Source organism: Molossus molossus, unplaced genomic scaffold (genome assembly GCF_014108415.1).
Source record: "Molossus molossus isolate mMolMol1 unplaced genomic scaffold, mMolMol1.p scaffold_m16_p_3, whole genome shotgun sequence".
Taxonomy (NCBI): Eukaryota; Metazoa; Chordata; class Mammalia; order Chiroptera; family Molossidae; genus Molossus; species Molossus molossus.
Window position 1 is genome coordinate 114612601 of NW_023425366.1, and position 20685 is coordinate 114633285.

Genomic DNA, 20685 nt, shown 5'->3' on the forward strand with positions numbered 1-20685 from the left:
GACCTCGCTTCCAACAGTTGCTAGACCTGACTTTAGGCAAATCATATGGCCTACAGTTTCTTCGTGTCTTCATTTATAAATGAGGCTGACACTCCCTTCAAGGATCAAGTTGACATAGGGCAACGGAAGCTGACTATAACCCTCGTAGTTCTCTGTGCTACAAAGCATTTACAGAACAGGGATCATTAAACATACGTGAAATGGTGTAATAATTGCCATTAAGACCATCTGCGTTGTAGATTGGTGTTGCCCTCAGGGTAAGGCTTCTCATTTCTAAAGTCCACAGTTAAAAGCTCTGACTGGGCCAGGAGGAAAACTAAGTATGCCTGTTTGGAAATCCTGGCCCTAAACTTGCTTGATGTGTGACCTCAGGTAAGTTAACCTCGTTGTGCCTCAGTTTCCTCATGGTAAATAATAATAACTTACAATCTATGAAGTCCAGCTGCGAGCCCGTCTCATAGACTGTTTTATTTATCCCATGTGGCAATATTCAGAGGGTGGTACTACCATCATCCTGATTTATGGATGAGGAAACTGAGGCACAGAACTTTAGTTTGACTTGCCCTGGGTTGCAGCTAGCAAGGGACAGAATCAGGATCCAAACTCCCAACATCTGCTTCCAGACCTTGCATATTTAAAACCGTTATGTGTGTCACCAACTTGATAGAAGTATTAAGAAAATTGGATGAGATAGTCGATGTCATTAAGATAACTAAATGGGTAGATAACTCAACCCTGACAGAAGTCTCGAATCATTAAATGAAATAAGGAACACAGGAGCCTAAGCTGGGTTCGTGGCAAATAGTAGACACTCAATAAATGTAAACCTAGTACTCACTATTTTTTTCATCTTCATCATACCAGCCTCTCCGCCACCCTAAAGTTGTATGAACAACTAGAACAGATGTTTCATTGAAGTGCAGTTTGTTTTTGTTTGGACCCAAAGACTGACATGTCCAGGCTGGGGAACAGTCCTGTGTGCCCCAGAGTCAGCGCACCTGCGGGAGGCCCCAGCCGCCTGCTCACCTGGGCAGCCCCGCAGCACGCCCCCTGGTGGACACGAGTACAGACTCACGCGTGGCTAAGAAGGCACCATGGAAGAAAACACACGGAAGCCAAAGGACTCAGAACACCAACTGTCATGTACCTTTTCAGACTAAGCTTTTATTTTTTGATATTACAAACCAGTTTTCTTTATTCACAAACCACTGTAAGTGATATAAACACTAATTTCTAAAGACAGATATACACATTTTCTGGGTTTGCAGATTGCATGATGTGTGTGTTAAAAGTCACTATATGCCACACATGATATTAATCTTTTTTTTTCATAATTCATAATAGCAATAGTTATTTAGATAAATGAAAACATTCCAAATAAATACTGTTTAAAAAAATCCAAAATGTTTGTTTACATCTCTGACATACATTTTAAAATGACTTGTTGGCATCTGGGAGGGGTGCCTAGACAGAGATTCTGCAACATCCCTCGGCACCCACTCGCTCTAAATGATTTTATTAAAACTACATACAATCATGGGGGAAAAGTACAGCTCGTCGAGGAAAATCAAAACTGCAAATTAATTTTACTTGAACCAACACAGTAAGAACTCTATGTTTGTGATTCCAAATACAATGCAAATTCTTGATTGTGACATTTGAGGCCATCGGGAGAAATCTGTGTCTTCTCCCTCGCCCCCTGTTCTTTCTGTCTTTCTCCCCTTCGGGGTAGGATGCCGGAGCATGTTACTACACTGTTGCCTTTCCAAACATCACTCGGGCACCTATTGTCATCACATTGTTTCCCAGGTGGGGGAATGAGAATGTCTCAGTGATGCGACAAAACACCCCTTTGCCCCTCCCCTCCCCCACCCGAAGAAGTCTGGTGAAAAGAACTTTTTGTATGCTTTGGGCTGCTAAGCAGTCCCCCCCCCTTCCTCTCCTTTCAAGAGAACCGTCATCTGCCTTAGATATCGAAGCTACAGAAACTTGGTTTTCAAATCTTGTGAAACTTTATTGATGGTTTAATATCCAACCGATCTTACTGCATGCACATAGGGTGACAAGAATGCTGGATCACAAACACTTTTTTTTTTTTTTAAAGTTTTGTTTGGTTTTGTTTGAAAGCAGAGTTGTTACAGCGGATTGGCAGGTTCACAGCGGTGAGTTGATAACTTACTAAAGTGCTTGCCAGACATGGCCCGCACTGTACACATGAAGATTTACCTAGAGCAGCAGAACTACTGGGGACAGCTTGCTGCTGTTTGTTTAATTTAAATACAAAAACAGGAAGACCCGTGACAGATACCCCAACTTAGGTTAACTTGTAAACAGGACAACATGGAAGGCGTTCCAACAGAAGTCATCGAGACAAGCTGCAATTTTTCGGCCGCGTCGCTCTGGCCCTGCTTCAGAGGCGGGGGGGCTTTGTTCTTTGGGGAGGAGGAGGGTAGGCCTACTTTTTTGCTTCCTTCTGACAAGTGTCCTGGGCCTTGGAGACAGAACTAAAGTTACTGGTTGGAGGGTATCCCCTGGGACCAGGAAGGAGCTAGTAGGGCAGGCTCTCACAGGCTGAAAAATTGCAGCTTGATCACATCACACAGTCGTGTTTCAAAAAGTACCAAGCTGATGAAAATACCGTGATTATCTCTACTCAATGATTGCAATACTTGTAAAATGCTTCTATAAATCCGAAGATGATTATCATGTAATTCCATAAAAATTATACGTCTGTCTTTAACAGTTGTTCTACTAGGCTAAAACGAAAGCTTCATAGATTGATTCTAGAACTGAACAACTCCACTGCACAGATGTAAATTTTATACATTTTTTTTTTTTAACTGGTACAAAGAATTTAAGTTTTTATTACTTTCCTTTTTTTGGAAAAAAAGAAAAAAATAGAAACAGTGCTTTTTATCACCTTTTTATTAATGTTATTTTTTCCCTCCCATAATATAAAAGTCAGCAATGATATCAATAATTTATTATACTGGAAGAAATATAAAAAGAATGCTTGTCAATGGCCTAACTAGCAGTTTTTGCCTAAATAACTAGCGGCTGGTTAAGAAGCTGAATACTGCCCGAGGGGATGGTAAAAGGGTGGGTTTGCACAGCTTCATTCAACTTGGATGCACAAGGGCTGCCAGAAGCATCCCCTTAACAGCATAACCTTTGGCCTGAACTAACAATGAGTAACTTAGGACCGTTGCTATATTGTTGGTGCAGTGGGTCGTTTAGATTCATTAGTTACAACTTTTTTTCTTTCAGTCAAACCCCAGTCCCAATCCCCTAAGTCCCTCCCACCCTTCCCCTGTCATAAAATAAAATAATGCAGATGCAGAAAAAAATGACTACTGTAGTCACTTACACTCTTCCCGAACAGCTGATAACCCCAGTAGCTTAATATTCAGCATATATAATTCATTTACATGATAAAGCACTCTGGATATGGCCCTAAACCAGTTTGTATTCATAGCTAGCATCTCTCTAGATCAACCACAAAAAACTCCTACAGCCAGCAACCAAACTACGGAACCTTCGGAAATGAAAGACCCACAATATTAAAATACACAGAACAAAATATCTGAGGTATAAGATAAAAAATGTAATTTTTTTTTCCTCTTTTTAGTTTTTAGAGTTGCTAAAATGATGCACTACTGCATGTATTGCAATACCCAGGCCTCGGAAAGCTTCCTTTCTCCCCACATTGGAAGGTTTTTATGGTTTTGTCATTTAGTATGGAGCAAAACGGTTGTATCCCCCTCGGTATATACTAGCCTGCAATGAAGAAAGAACGAGACCCACATCATCAGCATGGCTCCTAGTCTTGGCATCAGTCAAGGGTGCAAAAGCATTCTGAAACAAAGCAATTTGAGGGGTGTGTTTTTTACATTTTCCTTTTGCAACACGTGGATCATCAAAAAAGACTAATGTGAAAAAATAGACACTCAAAAGCAACCAAAATGGAGGCACCCCCTACCCATCCCAGGTCATTCTTGAAGAACTACAGATAGGGCCAATCCTGACCTCCCCCAACAGCTCCTTAGACAGAAAGCCCCTGTAAAATCCAGTTCTGTCGGCCAGTCCTGGGAGCTAAAAGGACTTGGATACACCCTGGACCATGGAAGGATGTTCACTGTCTCATTCTGTTTGCTTGTTTGATTCATTAACCCTATGTTCCATCGGGAAAAGCTCAATCATACACTCAAGAGCTTGGATGTAGACGACTGACTGAATGCAGCAATTCAACTCTCCTTTCCAACACATAACTCAAGCGGACTAGGTGTTGAAGCAGAAGTTGTTGAATGCAAAATCAGGATGAGAATTTAAATCAACTTCTCACTTGACTTGGCTCAATGAGCTGTATGGAATTTGCTCTTAAGAGGGGAGTCGTACAGATGAATTGCTTGGTGTCACTGAGCTTGTGCAAAAGGATCTGGCTTCCAGATCGTGGCTGAATCTATGGCCACGCTCCAGCCAATTGTCTGGCCATGGCTTTAGACGGCTACGAGGTGGCACTTGTCTTACTTCCTTTCTCTAAAAGTACTGGCGATTCAAATGAATGCCTATGGGGATTGAGTGTTAGGATAAGGACTGATATTCTTGATCCCAAGCAGGAAGCTGCATGCCAAAAGCTTTGTAATGATTGCATACGCTCTCACGTGATGGGCACGTCTTACTGTACTCAAGAGTTTTAGTGCATAGAAGTTTGAACAAGTACAGGCAAATTCACCCACCCTCACCTCCCATGTTCGCCCTCCCCCCACCCCCCAACAAAAACCCAAACCCCCCCCCAAAACAAAAGACAACTCCCAAACCCAGCTGATTCCTCCTAATTCCTTATGTACTAGGCACACACACAAAGTGTGCCCCTCTCTATTTTCTTTCCTGGGCGACTATGACTTTAAACATGAATTGTAATAGGGGAGGAGAGGCAGTCAGATTCTCAGCTGCCTGACAGCAGAGGCCTGGAAGTGTGCAGCTTAGCTCCTCTGAAGTCTGTGCTGGGGCTGGAACCTTGGGGCTATGTGAATGAGCAGCAAGGGAGGGAAAAAAAAAAGAAAAAAAAAAGTTCTGCATTGACACTGCATTCTGTTAGTGATGGATTTAATTATCAAAATGACTAATTATTCCATTAAGGTAAGTGCTCTGCTAGGTGAGACTTGCAAAATTAGAAATATAATAACTTACATGCACTACATTGCCAAGAAATTAAGACATTTATCAAGTTTACTGGGAGGATTAATGTGGCATTTTAGCTGCTGTTAGATTAGCACAAGAGACAAATTCAATTAAGGGGAAAGTGAGAGGACATCAACCGTCAACCCAGACGAAGGTCCCAGCTGGGGAAGGGAAGGGAGGTAGGAAGAAGTGAGGAAGAGGAGGAACTGGTACTCACCATGGCACCAACGCCGTAGGTGGGGGCTGGAGCAAGTGTGTGGTGGTAGGGGTCGGCAGCATAAACTCGTCCGTAACTGAAAGGAAAACAGAGGGGAGATTAATCCATAATGTGTGTTACAAAATAATAATAGCAACCATAAAATGCAAAATACCAAGACAGTGTGGAGGGGCCCTATTCACCTTCATAAATAAGAAATATACTCCTATCTGTCACCTAATATGAGAAAGTTCCATCTGTGCATAGCACATTCTTTTGTCCATGTAACATGACTGGCTATATATATCTATGGTGTCCCCCAAAACGTACACATACTTTAAATAACTATAAATTCCAATGGGTTAAGTCTAAAAAGAAAGAAATATCAATTGAGCTATCAGCTATTTAGTGTGTATACATTTTATTTTTTTGGAGAATATATATATATATATACACACACACACACACACACACACACACACACACACACACACACACATTTTTTCCCCTTCTCTGTCATATGACCATTTCTAACTGCTCATGCATGCAGCTACCCTGAAGATTGAGGTAGGCAAAAAACAACTTGAAAGAATGGCTTTCAGAAGCCCAGTACCACCTAAGGACATGTTAATACTCAAGAGAGAATGTCCTTTTCTCCTAATTTAGCTGTCACCAATCAAATGAAAAAGAGTGAATCAAAGAGGGTGAAGCGACCTAGTCTCTGCAGTTAGGGTCCAACATCTTAGAATGTGAAGAGCAAATACATTCAAATAGAAGCATACTCGAAGGGTTTGTGGGGTGCCCCCACCCCACTCAAGAATCAGAGCTGATTTGATTTTAATCCTATCACCCTAGGATTTCTATCTCATCGATCTATGGCCAGGTTCTGGAAAGGGACACATTTCCAACAATATTTCTTGATAACATTCCCTTATCTTTGAATTTTTCTCTCTTTCTCTACCATCCCCCTCCCTCCACTGCCATGATTTCCACTACAGGTTTCAGAATAAAAATAAAGAAGAGATGGAAGCCAGATGCATTTGGTACCCACTAAGTGTTCGGGATTGAATGATGCCACAGATCAGAAATAAGGGTTCAGAGAGGTCAAGTCACTTGCTCAAGGTCACAGAGCTAGACAGAGTCAGAGCTGATCTTTACAGTTCTCAGAGTCACCGGAACTGTTTCCATCAAGTAAGGGTAAGCACGCACCCTGACTTAAAGGACCTGCCAGATATCTTCTTGGAGATAGTTTGAACACTGCTCTGTCATTAATGACCAAAGCTGAGGTGCCATCTTAACGTAGGTTCCCTGGAAGAACAGCCTGAAAGAGAGACTCTTGTGCATGCGAAGAAGAAGGCAAGAGAGGCGGGCAGTTCCAGAGCAAGGGAAACGAGAGAAATGGTCTGAGCTAGAGACTCGCTTTCACCTGATCCCATGGGTCTCCCCAGAATTCATCCCACCTGGAGGCCATGGGTTGGTTTTTCAACGCTTGAGTATGTTAAGCATTAGCTGTGGGTTTCCCTGACGGCTGGAGGAGAACTTCTGAGTTGAAGCGACTTTCTTGGGCAGAGGGTAATTCTCTGAAGAAGGGAACACTTGAGCACCATTAGCGACCAACACTCACAGCAGCTGGGGGAATGGGTGTGCCAGTCACCAAAGGGAATCGGTGTGGGCTATCAACAGTTTGCAACTCTTGGACTTTGCTCTAAAGAACAAAGGAAGACGGCGGGAGGAAATGGTCTGTGCTACCAGCTACTGCCAACATGAAGCCACCTCCCAGCTCTTGGAGTTTCATTCACATTTGCTTTATTCCTCTCCTGCCCGTTCTCTTCCCCATTTTGTTTCCAATCTTCTTGATCCAGGGTTGGTGAATAAAAATTTACTGGATGAGTCTGGCATGATTGCTTACACCCCAGAGCCTTGGAAAGGGGGGAGAAGCCGGCCAAAGAGCTCTCTAACTCTTGGGCTCCAAGTCACACTTTAGGCAGTGAAAACATTCCGCCGGCTCTCACTGGACATGTCTTATTCCCAAGCCCTCCTTGCCTATTTCCAAGGGACCACGTCCAAATAATCCAGATGAGGCTTTCAGCTTTGTCACACTGTGTTCACCTGATCCTCAAAAGCAGTGATGCGAAGGGATGTTTCTTTCCTAGGGGGAATCTCTCAGTGAAACAAACATCAACCCTCCCTCTTGTGTTTCTTTCCTTGGGACGCCCTCCAGTCCTTGAGCTCATCAGAAATGGCCTTCAAAGACCCCCTCCCTCTGGGAGGGAAACCATGCAAGTCTAAGATAGAGGGTGTGCTAAAATAAGAAGAAGGATGACATTTTTGAAGGAATCATTTATTTGGGGACGTCACTCATAAAAGCTGGGCCTTGACCCCCATAATTAGAAGTAGATACGAATACGTGTAAAGAAATGAGATATAATTTTTGCCATGGATTTTTAGTTCATGAGAAAGTAAAGTTGTCATTAGTCTAAAGGGAGAAAAAACACCTGTGAATAGGATTCTTTTTAAGGCATTTTTACCTGGCAAAGCTGGTTGTATGAACAAGACATAAACTGCAAAAGCAAACTGAAAACCCTTGGCAATGCACCAAGTGATGCCATCACATGGTGTTCCTTCAAAACAAGTGTGAAGATGCAGATTCAGGGCAATTATTATTATATTTTTTAAATTTGAGGAATGATTTTAACTGTAGCAAAATTCTCCTCTTTGGGGGAGACAACCTACTGGGAGCTCCCACCCTTTCCTCCCACAAACTTTAATTGTGAATTCTTATTTGTTTTAACGCTGGGCAGAACGTCAACCTTTGTGGAAAGCCCAAGATAACCAGTTGGCAATGTTCTTTTCCAGGGCGGAAGAAAAATACAACAGCGCTGAACTATTCCTGGTGAACAAGCAGGCGCCTTTTCTCCTCAGGGTGACCTCTACCTTCAGAATCTGATCGTTTTATTATGATTAATAAATTTCATTTCCACAGAGGAAAAGGGACCATGTCAGCTCAAACTGAAAGCAAGGAGGCTGCTTTTCAAATGCTAATTTCTGCACACGCCCTTGTGTGACACTACGATTTACACACAAGGTTATTAGGGGAGCCGTGGACTCCGGCTCTGCTCTTGCAACAGACATGCCAGGCACGTTGGCGACCTCCTGTCCTCAGAGCTGGCTAAGCACAGCCCCAAGGAAGAACGGCAATTCCCAGGGACCCCAACAGAGTGATGGGAGAATATGTTGAGGCTGCCATGTTATGAGTGATCTGTGCCTATGGTCACCTTCCACACCACCCAGCCTTGGCCAGAGTAGACAACAGTGCAATCAGTCATGATGCTCCTTGTTTCCCCACGTCCCAGGCATCAGAAATTACAGATGAAATGTTACATGTGTCCACACCACTCGTTCACACTAGCACCATCCTCATATCACCAACCAGCATTTCACCAGAACCTGATCAACACTGGCCTTAAATCTTGTTGCTTTTGTTCTATCTATCTATCTATCTATCTATCTATCTATCTATCTATCTATCTCTATCTATCTATCTATCTATCTATCTATCTATCTATCTATCTATCCATCCAACTAAATATAAATCTACTTCTATCACTCCTTTGCTTAAAACCCTCCGATGGTTTTCCACTGATTCTAGAATAAAATCCAAACTTGCACGAGTCACCCCTGTCCCTCTCTCAACCCTCTCATATACCCCTCTACCCCATGCTTGCTGTGCCCCAGGCACCCTAGCCTCTTCAATACCCCTGGACACGTGCAAATCCATTCTCGGTTTACGGCGTTGGCACTCACTCATCCTCCACTGGAATCACTTCCCTTCCTTCTTTATGTATCAGATCAAATGTCACCTCCCTAGAAAGATGCCTCTGTTCCTGAACCCTCTTTCTTAAGCACACTTTTTCACCCCCTCCTCACCCTCACGGCATGTGGGAAATCCCCACCGATTCTGTTTACCTTTTCCTCTCCCTGCTCATTAACCGCCCCCTGCCTGGAATGCCAGCCCCAGGAGGCTGGGGCAGAGTCTACTGTGTTTGCCTGAATCCCCGTGTCTAGCACAGTGCTGGCCACAGTGCAGAGGAACGGGGCCAGCCAACGCCATTGCGAGAGTGGAGGCAGCGAGAGGGAGGAGTGGAGAGGGCAGGGGAGGCCCGGGAAGACCTTGTACCCATCATTGTGACTCTGTCAGCAGCAAAGAGTCTTTCAGATGAGCTTTCCAAAGACTCGAGGTCAGCTGCTCTCAGAGATGTTCAGCCCCCTTAAAGATACTCAGAAGGAACGTTTCTGGGGACTCTGGAAATACAGTGTGTACTTCCACATCACCCCTGAGAGCTCACAAGACCCTGGCCGTGTTGTCATAAAGCTCATCAGAACCCAGCAGGACACACAATACCGCAGTGAAGGACAGGGCAGGGAGGGGCTGAGTGGAGAGTGGTAAAGAGGGGAAGAAATGGGGGGCAATTGTAATACTGTCAACAATAAAAAATAAATACAAAAAATACAAAAAACCCTTCAGGGAAAAAACCCAAACGAACAAAGAAATAAAAGGTAACAGCTTGCAGCATCATGAGACCTTGTCTAATTTTGACCTTAGCAACAACTTAAAACCAGGAGGCCCACCCCAGGCCCTGGGAAGGGCAAAGACCCTGAGGCAAGAAGACCCAGATTCAGGTTCTGCCTTTGCTCAGTGACTTGAGCAAATCAATCTCTCTGAGCCTCATTTCCCTTGTTCATAAAATGGTATCGTTCTATCTGAGCTCTGCCTAATTCACAGATAAAGTGCATGGAAAGAAACCAGACACATTTGAAAGCCGTCTGCAGATACAATGAGATTATGATACAAGGGTCCTTATATAGATTTTCACAAGCCAGTCTCTCATTCTTGCCCAGACGTTTGGTCTGTAGAAGGAATGGAAAGATCCTCTTCTAAGATGATTATATGTAGCTCTAGCAGTCAACTTACAGATGCTTTGGGAGTCAAGATCTATCTAATATGTGAGTCACAGATACCATTCAAATTACTACATTTGCACTTAAGGTAATGTTGCTGTATTTGAACTTATAGTTAAATAATTATGCATGCTACCTGTTGAATGGGAAATATGAACCCGTATTTGTCAATGATTTTGTCAACGCTACTGAGAAATGTAAACACTGCTTATTAATAACATCTTCTAACTCAGTTGAAACAAGCTGGGTGCTCATAAAACACAATAGGGTGATGTTGGTACCCCCACACCTGGGTTTTAAGAGTTAAGTGACTTTCGTATAGGGATATATAGTAAGAACACTGTACTTAACTTCACTCCATGTATTTCAGTGAAGGGTCTTTATGCCCCTGGGACCTGTTATTCTTACTTTAGTATCACCTCCCCTTGCCTCTGGTCCCAGAGATAGCTGGGGGAATCCCAGTGGGGCAGAAAGATGAATAAAATATCCTCTCCCCTCAGATCTATGCCGCAGGGTATAAAAACTGTGTCCTCACCACACAGGGAAGCACTGCAGAGTAGGCATTTTAATATAGGATACCTCACTACGGAGGAGACTGCATGGCCGCCAGTCTCTGCAATGCCATTAGGGGCTACAGCGCCCTCCTAGGATATAAGGTACTTGGGAAAATTAGTCCATGCAAGGCCCACACTGACCACACAGCATACAAACAGGGCACTTACTACCCCACAGCTCCATGGTTGTAACAGCCTGCCCTCTGGAGAGTGATGGTTTAGCTGGGGCATGCCCTCACTTATTTACCTGTGGCCTCAGACCTCATTTGCTCATTTTGCCTAGTGAATGTATTCAAGTAAAAAAATATTCCTCTGTGACTGCTGTAGCCTTCTCCCAGGCAAATGACCTAGACAAGACACATAAGTTAGAGAAGGTGAGCCAGCCCCACAATGCGAAAACAAGAAAGTAGGTCCACCTGCAGCTAAACCTCCAAGAAAGACAGCAGTCGAAACGGGAGAGATTCTCTGAGATGGACAGCATGCAGTGACCTCAGCTCGACTCTGAGACTTTTGCATTCTATTGCTGCTCACTTCCTTAGCCTGGATTGGCAACAGCCGTCTTCATAAATCACTTGGCACAGTTTTCAGCCTCATGGTCTTTGTCCTCGGGAGAAGGAGGGAAAGCATCTTCTGGGCTCTTCACCTTCTCAACGGGAAGCCATGGACTTGGTTGTTGCACCTAGATGCTGGCCACATTGAACTGTGTGCACGTAGAGTCTGTGGGAACCAGACCATGCCACCCATGGCCAATCAGACGACCTCATCCTTTCTACGCATTCTAATGCAATTAAAACCTCTTCCTGTTTGGAATCCCAATAACTCAGGTTTGAGGTAGGAACTTCGATTCTGGATTCATCACAGAACAGCAGCAGCCACTGTCCGGGAGTCAAGAAGAGAGTAAGTCTCTACAGTTCCTCCATGACAATGAAAGACACACAGCCATACTCTCTAATGTCGAGGGCCACCGCCACCCTCCTCTTAGAAAGTCCGTCTCACCTTCTTTGTGTCCTGACGGCTGCCCTACCAAAGTCACGAAAAATCTCCCATCATGCTTTGAGATCACATGGCACCCCGACTACGGTTTAAATATGAGGAAACCACAAAGGCAGTTCTGAGTTCTTAGCCCTCATGGGACTGTCAACACCTCTGCAGAGAAGCCAAGTGGAAGCTAAGAATTCCACAAGGTCAGAATTCTTAGAGTCAAATCCTGCTCTCGCTACTTGTTTGCTAAGCAATCTCCGAAAGTTGACCTCGTCTCTGAGCCGGTTTCTCCATCCATGAACAGAGACAGTAACAGTGCAGACCGACTGCAAATTGTTGCAGTGAAGCTGAGACAGGACCAGTCAGAAACGAACACATGTCGGTCACCGATGCTGCTAAGACGGAGAGGACAGCAGCTCCCGACCGCTCCATTCCTCGTGGGAGTCCGCAGCAGTGCCTCCGGAGCTCTTGAGTCAGAGCTACCCCCGAATCGGGCTGCCCATCTGAAGCCCTGTGGACTGGCATGCCCCTGCCCCTTGTGAGTGGATCACACACTCTGAGAGGTTAATAAGCAAGGTGAGAAGGAGGTAGATTACTCGGAGGCCAAATTAAAACACAAAGTCAAGAAGCACTAACAATGTCCAGATTACCCGTCAAAATGTTTCAATTCTGGGTGAGTATCCTTCACCTCTCACAGACAGTGTCTGAGGCTTGAAAACACCTTTGATATTCATTTCAACAAAATGAAAAAAATAAACGTGGCACTACAATGGTCCTGTTTCACAAAAGTATGAAGAGAAACGCCAATGCAAGCCACACGTGACATTTTAAATTTTACAGTAGCCTTGTTAGAAAGGTAAAATACAGGTGAAGTTCATTTTTATATTTTTATTTAACCCACTATATTAAAAGTACTATCATTTCAATGTGTAACTGACAGAAAGATTACGAATAAAATATTTTACATAGTTGGTTTTTTTTTTTTTTTCTTTTTGTACTCTGGTTTTGAAATCTAGTATGTATTTTGCACAGCTGGATGCTGTACACAGGAGGCTATCCTGAAATGAGGCTCATCTCAATTCGGACCAGCTACTTGGTAAAGGCTCAGTAGCCACACATGAGGGTTGGCCATCACATTGCCAAGCGTGACTCTAGGAAAACCTGTTGGATATTCTGCTTGCCACTGAAATAAAAAGACTCCTGAGTGATCAGCTCAGTGTTGAGCTGTGGTCTGAGACTCCTCTATTAGAATTGCCTGGAGGGACCTGTAAGAATGCAGATTTCAGGCTCCCTCTCCAGAGTCTCTGAGGTGGAGGAGGGGAGGATGACCTTGGATCTACATTGCAAATATTTCTGCAGGTGATTTTCATGCACTCCAACATTTGATAACCAGTTCTCTCTCTCTCTCTTTCTCTCTCTCTCTCTCTCTCTCTCTCTCTCTCTCTCTCTCTCTCTCTATTTCTGTCCTGCTATAGAACTCCCTTACTCAGGCTAATTCAGAGCTATCTAAATATCTTTGATTTTCATGTGTGAAGTGATAGAGACATTTTATCAGTAGGGTATTGTCATTGCCCTACAAGCTTTGAATTTGCCTAGTATACAGTAAGCTGACAATGCATGCTATGATCATTTTTCCTTAGTTCCTTTGATATATGTCCCCTGAGCACCCTGTACTTCACCTATAATGAAACATATTACATTTTATTGGAAACAGACCCATTAACTCCAAATCAATTCATGGCATGACAACTTTGCTGAATAATCAAATCACAACATCAAAGGAAGACAATTAAATAACATTTGCCAAAGGATCACAATTAGAGGAATGACCAATTTGGACATTTCTTTTAAATATTATCTGAGCCCTGGCTGGTGTGGTTTAGTTAGTTGGGCATTGTTCCACACACCAAAAGGTTGCCAGTTTGATTCCTGGTCAGGGCACATGCCCAGGTTGTGGGCTCAATCCCTGGTAGGAGGCGTGCAGGAGACAGACAATTAATGTTTCGCTCCCACATCAATGTTTCTCTGTCTCTCTCCCTCTCCCTTCTTCTCTTTCTAAAAATCAATAAAAATCAATCAATAAATATTATCTGAAGTCCTAGTGCAGCTGCATGGATGTATGTGCTATGTGCATGCATGTGTGCATGTGTGTATGTTGTGTGTGTACGTGTGTGCAGGTTGGGGGAGACAGAAGAATGGAAGGGGGGCCAACATCCCCCTGTACCTCTGAACTTGCTAAATATCACTTCTAATAATTACTTACTAAAGCGTACATCAACCTGTCCCACAAGGGATAGTTTCAGCAGCTTTTACAGATGTGTACATTTGGCCAAGGCCTTTCCACAGACCCTACTCTTACACCTCATCTGTGACCAGCACTCGGAAGGACTGGGAGTGTGTCCCCAGGTTGGCTTCTCATGACACTAAGGTGGTGTCTGGCTTGGTGGAGGGGACAAGACCTGCTGATGAACTAAGACCTGGCCTCCACCTGCGCCCCATAAACACACAAGCGCGCGCACACACTCCCCCAGGAGGGGGCAGCTGGGAGCCCGGGCTCTTTGAATTAGTTCAGAGCATCTGGTAGTTTTCAGGGAGCGCCTTATCCTGTTAGGTGATTTTTAGCCACTTGTTTGCAGCACAAGAGACTTGGAGAATGAACCTGGACCACACTTTGCTTGTTTAATGCTGTCTTCCTGGATACAGACAGTGGCTCCTGACAAGGGAGCCGCTCCCTTCCTCAGTTCATCCCACACCCACGGCAGTGCTCGGCACACACCTGTGGCGAGAAGTGGGGACCACGCCAAGTCAGCACCCAGTGAAACAATGTTTAGAGAACCGTTCCATTCCCTTGCGTAGTCTTGAAGTTTCCACAACTATGCCCCCAAATGCACAAATACTAGTTTTTTAGGAGCAAGGTAGCACAGCTGAAGAAAGCAGGAAAAGTCTATCTGGAGGTGAAGGTCAATGTTCCAGAGACAAGATAAAAGGAGCACATGGGGGCAGCGTGGTCCAGTGGAAAGACAGCTTGGGTATTGGGTAGACTCCAGTGTGACCAAGGGCAAGTTACCAAACCTCTCTTGGCCTGAGCATTTTATTTTTCTTCTCTAACCTGCCAAACAAGGGTGATAGTAACATCTACCTCACTGAGCTTTGTAATAAATTATATATGCATGTCTACCCCCCCCACACACATGAACATGATTAATCATACTTGCTAGCACACAGAATTTGCCCAATACGTGATAGCAAGTTATGACTATATCCTAGAAAATTCAGCAAAGCTTATGTGAGGGACGGTTACTGCTGAGATGAAGGGGCGGCTTTCCATGGCGACAAAACGCCTTAGCCCTCCATGGGAAGGACGGAGTGCACGGGCATTTAACACAAAGCGAACTGGGTAAGTTTCTAATCTGCCAGCATATCCTGTTTGTACACCTGTCAAAATACAGCCCAAAGCAACCATTTCTCAGCTCCTCCGAAGACATCATCCTAACTCAGGCCGTGGTCACCGCTCCCTGGAGAGCTGCAAGAGACTCGTAACCGGGTCCTTTCCTCTGTTTTGCCATGGTGCACTCCACTCGCCACAAAGCAGTCAAACACATCATTAAAACGATCAGTCAGATCACAGCGGACCCTCCAGAGCCTTCCTGCCACACTTAAACTATCAGATGGTTTTTGCAGCCTCTAAGTCCTAATTCGTTCTGACCCCTGGCTGCCTTCATGATATTATCTCTAAAATTCTCCCTGTTACTCATATGCTCTGGACACACTGGGTATCTTACTGTGCTTGGATATCTCAAGCAGCCTCCACCTCAGGGCATTTGCACTTGCTGTTCTTCAGCCTGAAATGCTCTCAATTCCACAATTACTTACCTGGTTCGCACCTTCACTTAATCCAGTTTCCTGCTCAAATGTCACCCTCTCAGAGACGTCTACTCTGATCAGTGAATGTAAAGTTGCACCAAATGGTCCTTTCCATCCTCTCCCCTGCTTTTTAAAAATAATTTTATTTATTGTTGTTTTTTTTTTTTTTTTTTTTTTAGAGAGAGAGAGAGAAAGAAAGAAACATTGACTTGTTTCCCTTATTGATTTATTCATTGGTTGATTCTTCTATGTGCCCTAACATGGGATCAAACCCACAACCTTGGTGTATTGGGACAACATTCTAACAATCTACCCAGCCAGGGCCCCCTCCCCTGCTTTTTGATTCATTATATCTATTCCATAACTTTACATGCAAGTGTAAAATACACTTATTCATGTACATGATTGGGGTCTGCTCTGCACTAGAATGGAAGCTCTCTGAAGGAAGGGCTTCTCCTCATTTATTTAATGCTACGTCCTGAGGGCTGAGGACAGTTGCTGATACCCAGCAATGACTCAATACATATTAATTTACTAAAATGAATTTCCAGCTGCTCTGTCAAGAGAAGTAACTTGCTTTTCAATCTGCATGTTTGTACAAGACCCACATTCGACTACAACTACAATCGCTAGCCTGTCCTGGAAAAGCTCCAAAGAATCGCAGTGGCAAGGAGACCCTGGATGTAAGGAGAGGGGAGAACGTCCTTGCCCCTTTGCCCATCTCTTACAGAATCCAGCTTATCAAAGGATCTTGGTGTCATACTACAAGAAGCTATTGAGGTGTTCAAGGTGGAGGCACTAGATGGGAAACCCACAGGAACAACCAAAACAAAACAAAACACCTAATTGGGTTTTTGGAGCCAATGAATCAAAAAAATAAATTTCCTTGTCAGTACAGATGCTAATAACAAAATGTTTCTTCTATGTAGCTGGCAACAGGAGAATCGATGTTTGGTATCCTCTCCAGGAGACCCACGTAAAAATCACCACTTTTCCTTTGGGAACGGAAAGGAAAGTTCTCCAGTCTCACTATGGCTGTTGTTTGATCAGTTTCACCATCTCTACCCAGAGTCCCAGACAGAACTACCTGACTAGCTCTGCCCTCCTAGGTAGCTGTGTATGGACAATACCTCTTAATAAGAATTCTAGTTACGATAGTCATCAAGCCCTCAAAACTGAGATTTTAAGCATCTAGTTTATTTCTTTATTTAAAAAGAGAAATGGTGCCTTTTGTCAAACACTGAAGTCCAGGAGACACCGGTATTCAATAGACCCACCCTGAGAAGTGTTCTGTATATGGAGGGGAGACCTTGTGACAGGTATGATGTTGAGACAGTGTGGGCGTCTTGGGTTCGTCCAGGGGAGGGACATAAGGCCCCAGAAGACTTCATTGAATCTGTGAGCTACAACCTTCATTGATAGTTCTTTCACTCTGAGAAGGTAGGACTGGCTGGCAGATAATTTGACTTTTGATTGTTATGTGTGTCCCCTTTTTCATGCTTGATTCAAAATTCAGAGTTAAAATGGAACCTTATGAAGCATACAACATAGTATTAATATGGCCATCAAAGCAACAGGGATAGCTCTCTCAATCTGAAATGTGATCAATAGCAATTCATTAAGAATGTACTGAGCAGCCGTCCTAAATTAGATAAGGTAGGTGAAAATACTCACTCTACCCAGGCAAACTTGCATTATCTGCAGCCTCTTGTAGGAATATTATGTGTGAACCACTTGCTTACAAGGCAGGGTTTGTTAAGTCACGAGACAAAAATCAATATCCACCTCTTGGGTGGTAACTGTGCAATGTTTGATCCATGATCAGAATATACGCTAAGACCCACTGGGGCGTGCACACAGTCTAACGGGGAAGACAGATGCTCTGGAAGACCAGCGTACCCACAAATGATGTCCATTAACATTTTAAACCAGCATTCCTCCCCATCCCAAGCAATGTCCCCTTTAATTGCATGCTCATTATCAAGTTTTTGAAAATGTTAAATGACTCTTGTATCCCAGGCTCATTCCCCTGCCACCACCGGCAAACTATCAATTTTCTACTATTAGGCATCAGTGAAGGGTTATGGACATCACCACCTCTCGTGGGAGGAAACAGAGACATTTAAGGCTAAAGGTTGAGCCTTATCCAAGGGGTTTTATAGAAATGGAGTAAGCTGTCACTTTAAAATACGAGCATGCATGCCCCTTCAACTCCCCAGGTGAGACTTGACTCCACTAAAAACACCAAGACCGACGATATCAATGCAACTGAGGCAGAGTTTTCTGTGGCCCTGCTTTTTAGAGAAGAGAGAGCTGGGGACATGTTCCTAGTTCCCTGTCCTTCTTTTAGTGCTTTCTCTCCAAAAACTGTAAGTAGAGTGAAACAAATACGCCCCCGTTTATGGCTCCATTGATCACATGTGATGGGTAACAGATGACGGTCTATTTGCCAGGCTCAGTTTAATGTATGCTTTTGAAGGTCATGGCGCACTCAACTGTCCATGGATGAGCTGTCACGTGCACCCTGGTTGCTAAGAGCGCACACTGGTAAGAGCTAGGGTCGTGGCAGTCATAGCTTAGGCTTCAAAGCAAATAAATAAATAAATAAACAAATAAATAAATAAATGAAAGAAATTTTAAAAAATCTGTGGTTAGTTAAGGCAATCACCTATCTTGACATTTAATCAAGTAATTTCATGCTAATGAAAGTTCCAATTTAACCGTTGTGACCACATCAAAGCAAAAAGACAGGCGTTTTTGTGATGGACACATCATGCAATTGCAAGTTCCATATGCCAATGCCCTGATCTCCAGCACAGAAGACCTCGTCTCTCTAAGTCCTGTTACTTGTAATATGTCTTAAAGAAAGAAAAGAGAGGATCTTTAAGGCAGATTTCCTTCTTATAAGACAATGGTAATTATAGTCCCTAATGCTCTAGCTTTTCTTTGGGGGCCTATAATATATACCAGTCATTCCATAAAGACCCCAAATAATTCACATATAAATCTGTGTGAACTCAGACATACTAAGTCGAAAAATACAGAAGTCACACGTCTCTATCCTTCATGTCCCCTGCTGAGCATTTTAACATAAGCGTATTGACTATACCATACACTCTATCGTGTTCATTCAACATTGTCTTACTTTCCTAGATCAGGTGTTATTAAAACTGAAAATAAAATATCAAAGTTAGCCAACTATCTCATGTCTTTTTAGAGAGCAGAGAATAAAAGCTCCCACTATACTCCAAAGATACATGAACGTTGTTATTGTTTTTTGTTGTTTTTTTTTTTTAACTAAACTTTCTAGAGTGACCAACTGCAGCATGTGAAGGAAAAGGGGGGGAAAAAAAGGATACTGAGACGTGGATGGATGCATCAAGAAGTAGCAATGTTTGTTACCTGCAGAGGTGTTACAAGAAATTTCATCTGCTGCAACGAAGACGAACTGATTTCTGGAAGAGAAGATAAAATTCACAATACTGCTCGCTCAGGGGGACATGTGCTGTCTGCCAATTGGTTGGATGTATTCGGATGAGGGCAGGGGAGGGTGCTGCATTTGAATGGATGGTGCAAGGAGTGTGTTGGTCTATCTCGGACTTAGAGAGTTTGGAAAGATCACAACACAGGCATGCGGGGACCTCGTCAGCAAAATCATGGTGATGTCGGAATACAGACCATGTACAAGCTATTGCATGGGAGAATTAACGCTCCGTGTTACCAAACTGTCATGCCAGGAGATGTTGCTAAGGCTAGGGCATTTCAAACTGAGCTCATACAGGTTTCTAGGCTGAATGGAGATTACATTAAAAAATATATAGACTAGTAGAAAAAAATGGGCATATTGCAACAAGCTAGGGAAATCATTAAATTCCAGACTTTATTATTATGAATATAATATTTAAAAAACTATTTTAGAAAAAGGCAAGAAAAAGAAATGCTGTCACTTCAGAAGAGAATGTTATATGGTGTCATGTAATGGATAATAACTTCCTCACCAAACTAGGCTACACGGAGAAGGTATGAGGACTCATCGGTTGAAATAAGCCCTGTCTTGCCAAATTATTTTTAATGGTGCACTAAAAGAAAATAAAAATGGAAAATGCCATTTTACTTTGATTTAGTAAATCTAGAAAGCTGATAAAACTCTCTTAAGATGTTTTCAACTGTGGCGTTTCCACAATGTAATGCATTCTAATTCAGACGTACCGTTTATTTCTCTAAAAATAAGAACATCTGTGTCAGGCAGATTATACAAATGCCCCAACAAGATTGGCTAGGCTTTTAAATGCTCCACCAGCAGCAGTATAGAGCCTTCTCGTTCTCATTTGTTAGATTTTACTGTGCATATGGATCATGAAGAACCAAGACAAATGCATTTTTTGGGGGGGAGGGTCTTAGTTTGATTGGTCTTGTTCAAATGTTCCACTGCTTCAAATAGTATCTAGTGATTGAGCACTTCTTAAAACATCTTAAGATAGTTGTACTGTTGCAAGAGGTACATTGTGGAATATAAATAGAGCTCCTGCTTGAGAATTCACCAGACGTTAACATTCAGTTGCAAATTCTAATCATTTTTGCACCAACAAAATATAAACAAAATTATACATGCTCTGAGACTGATATTTTCTATGTTTCTCTTTCACATAACAAAAGTCACAGCTAAGTTCATTTATCACTCCCTTCAAACAATAAACGTGAATGTCACTGGATTTTTGCTCTCTTTTTGCTCTGATGCAAACTTTCTGAGCCCCATCAATACCTGGCATCAAAATTCCAAACTTTGAGGAGCAGTAAAATTAATGGCCCTGAAAATGAAGATGTCTTGGGTGAATACTTGTTTTGATTTGCTCCCATTTGACTTACTCGAGGGGCAGTGAGACACAGGTATCCCATAGTACAGGTATGATATTCTTGGGTGGACCAAACAAGCACTTGGAAGGACCTCTA

General features: G+C 43.2%; 1 protein-coding gene across 7 annotated transcripts in view; it reads right to left on the reverse strand.

Annotated features, from left to right (window-relative positions):
• Window positions 1-1144: 1144 nt before the first annotated feature.
• RBFOX1 (RNA binding fox-1 homolog 1) overlaps window positions 1145-20685 on the reverse strand; it is a 1464646-nt gene continuing 1445105 nt past the window's right edge. For 2 of the 7 annotated variants that reach the window (XM_036278891.1, XM_036278886.1), the window contains 2 exons: window positions 5399-5474; window positions 3317-3855 (listed from right to left, as the gene is read on the reverse strand). In XM_036278891.1, coding sequence (XP_036134784.1) covers window positions 3733-3855; window positions 5399-5474 — 199 coding nt within the window. In that variant the 3' untranslated portion in view covers window positions 3317-3732. Of the gene's footprint in view, window positions 3856-4740; window positions 5024-5398; window positions 5475-19137; window positions 19191-20685 lie in introns of those variants that run through there. The other 5 variants (XM_036278887.1, XM_036278890.1, XM_036278888.1 and 2 more) reach the window with 5 other exon arrangements.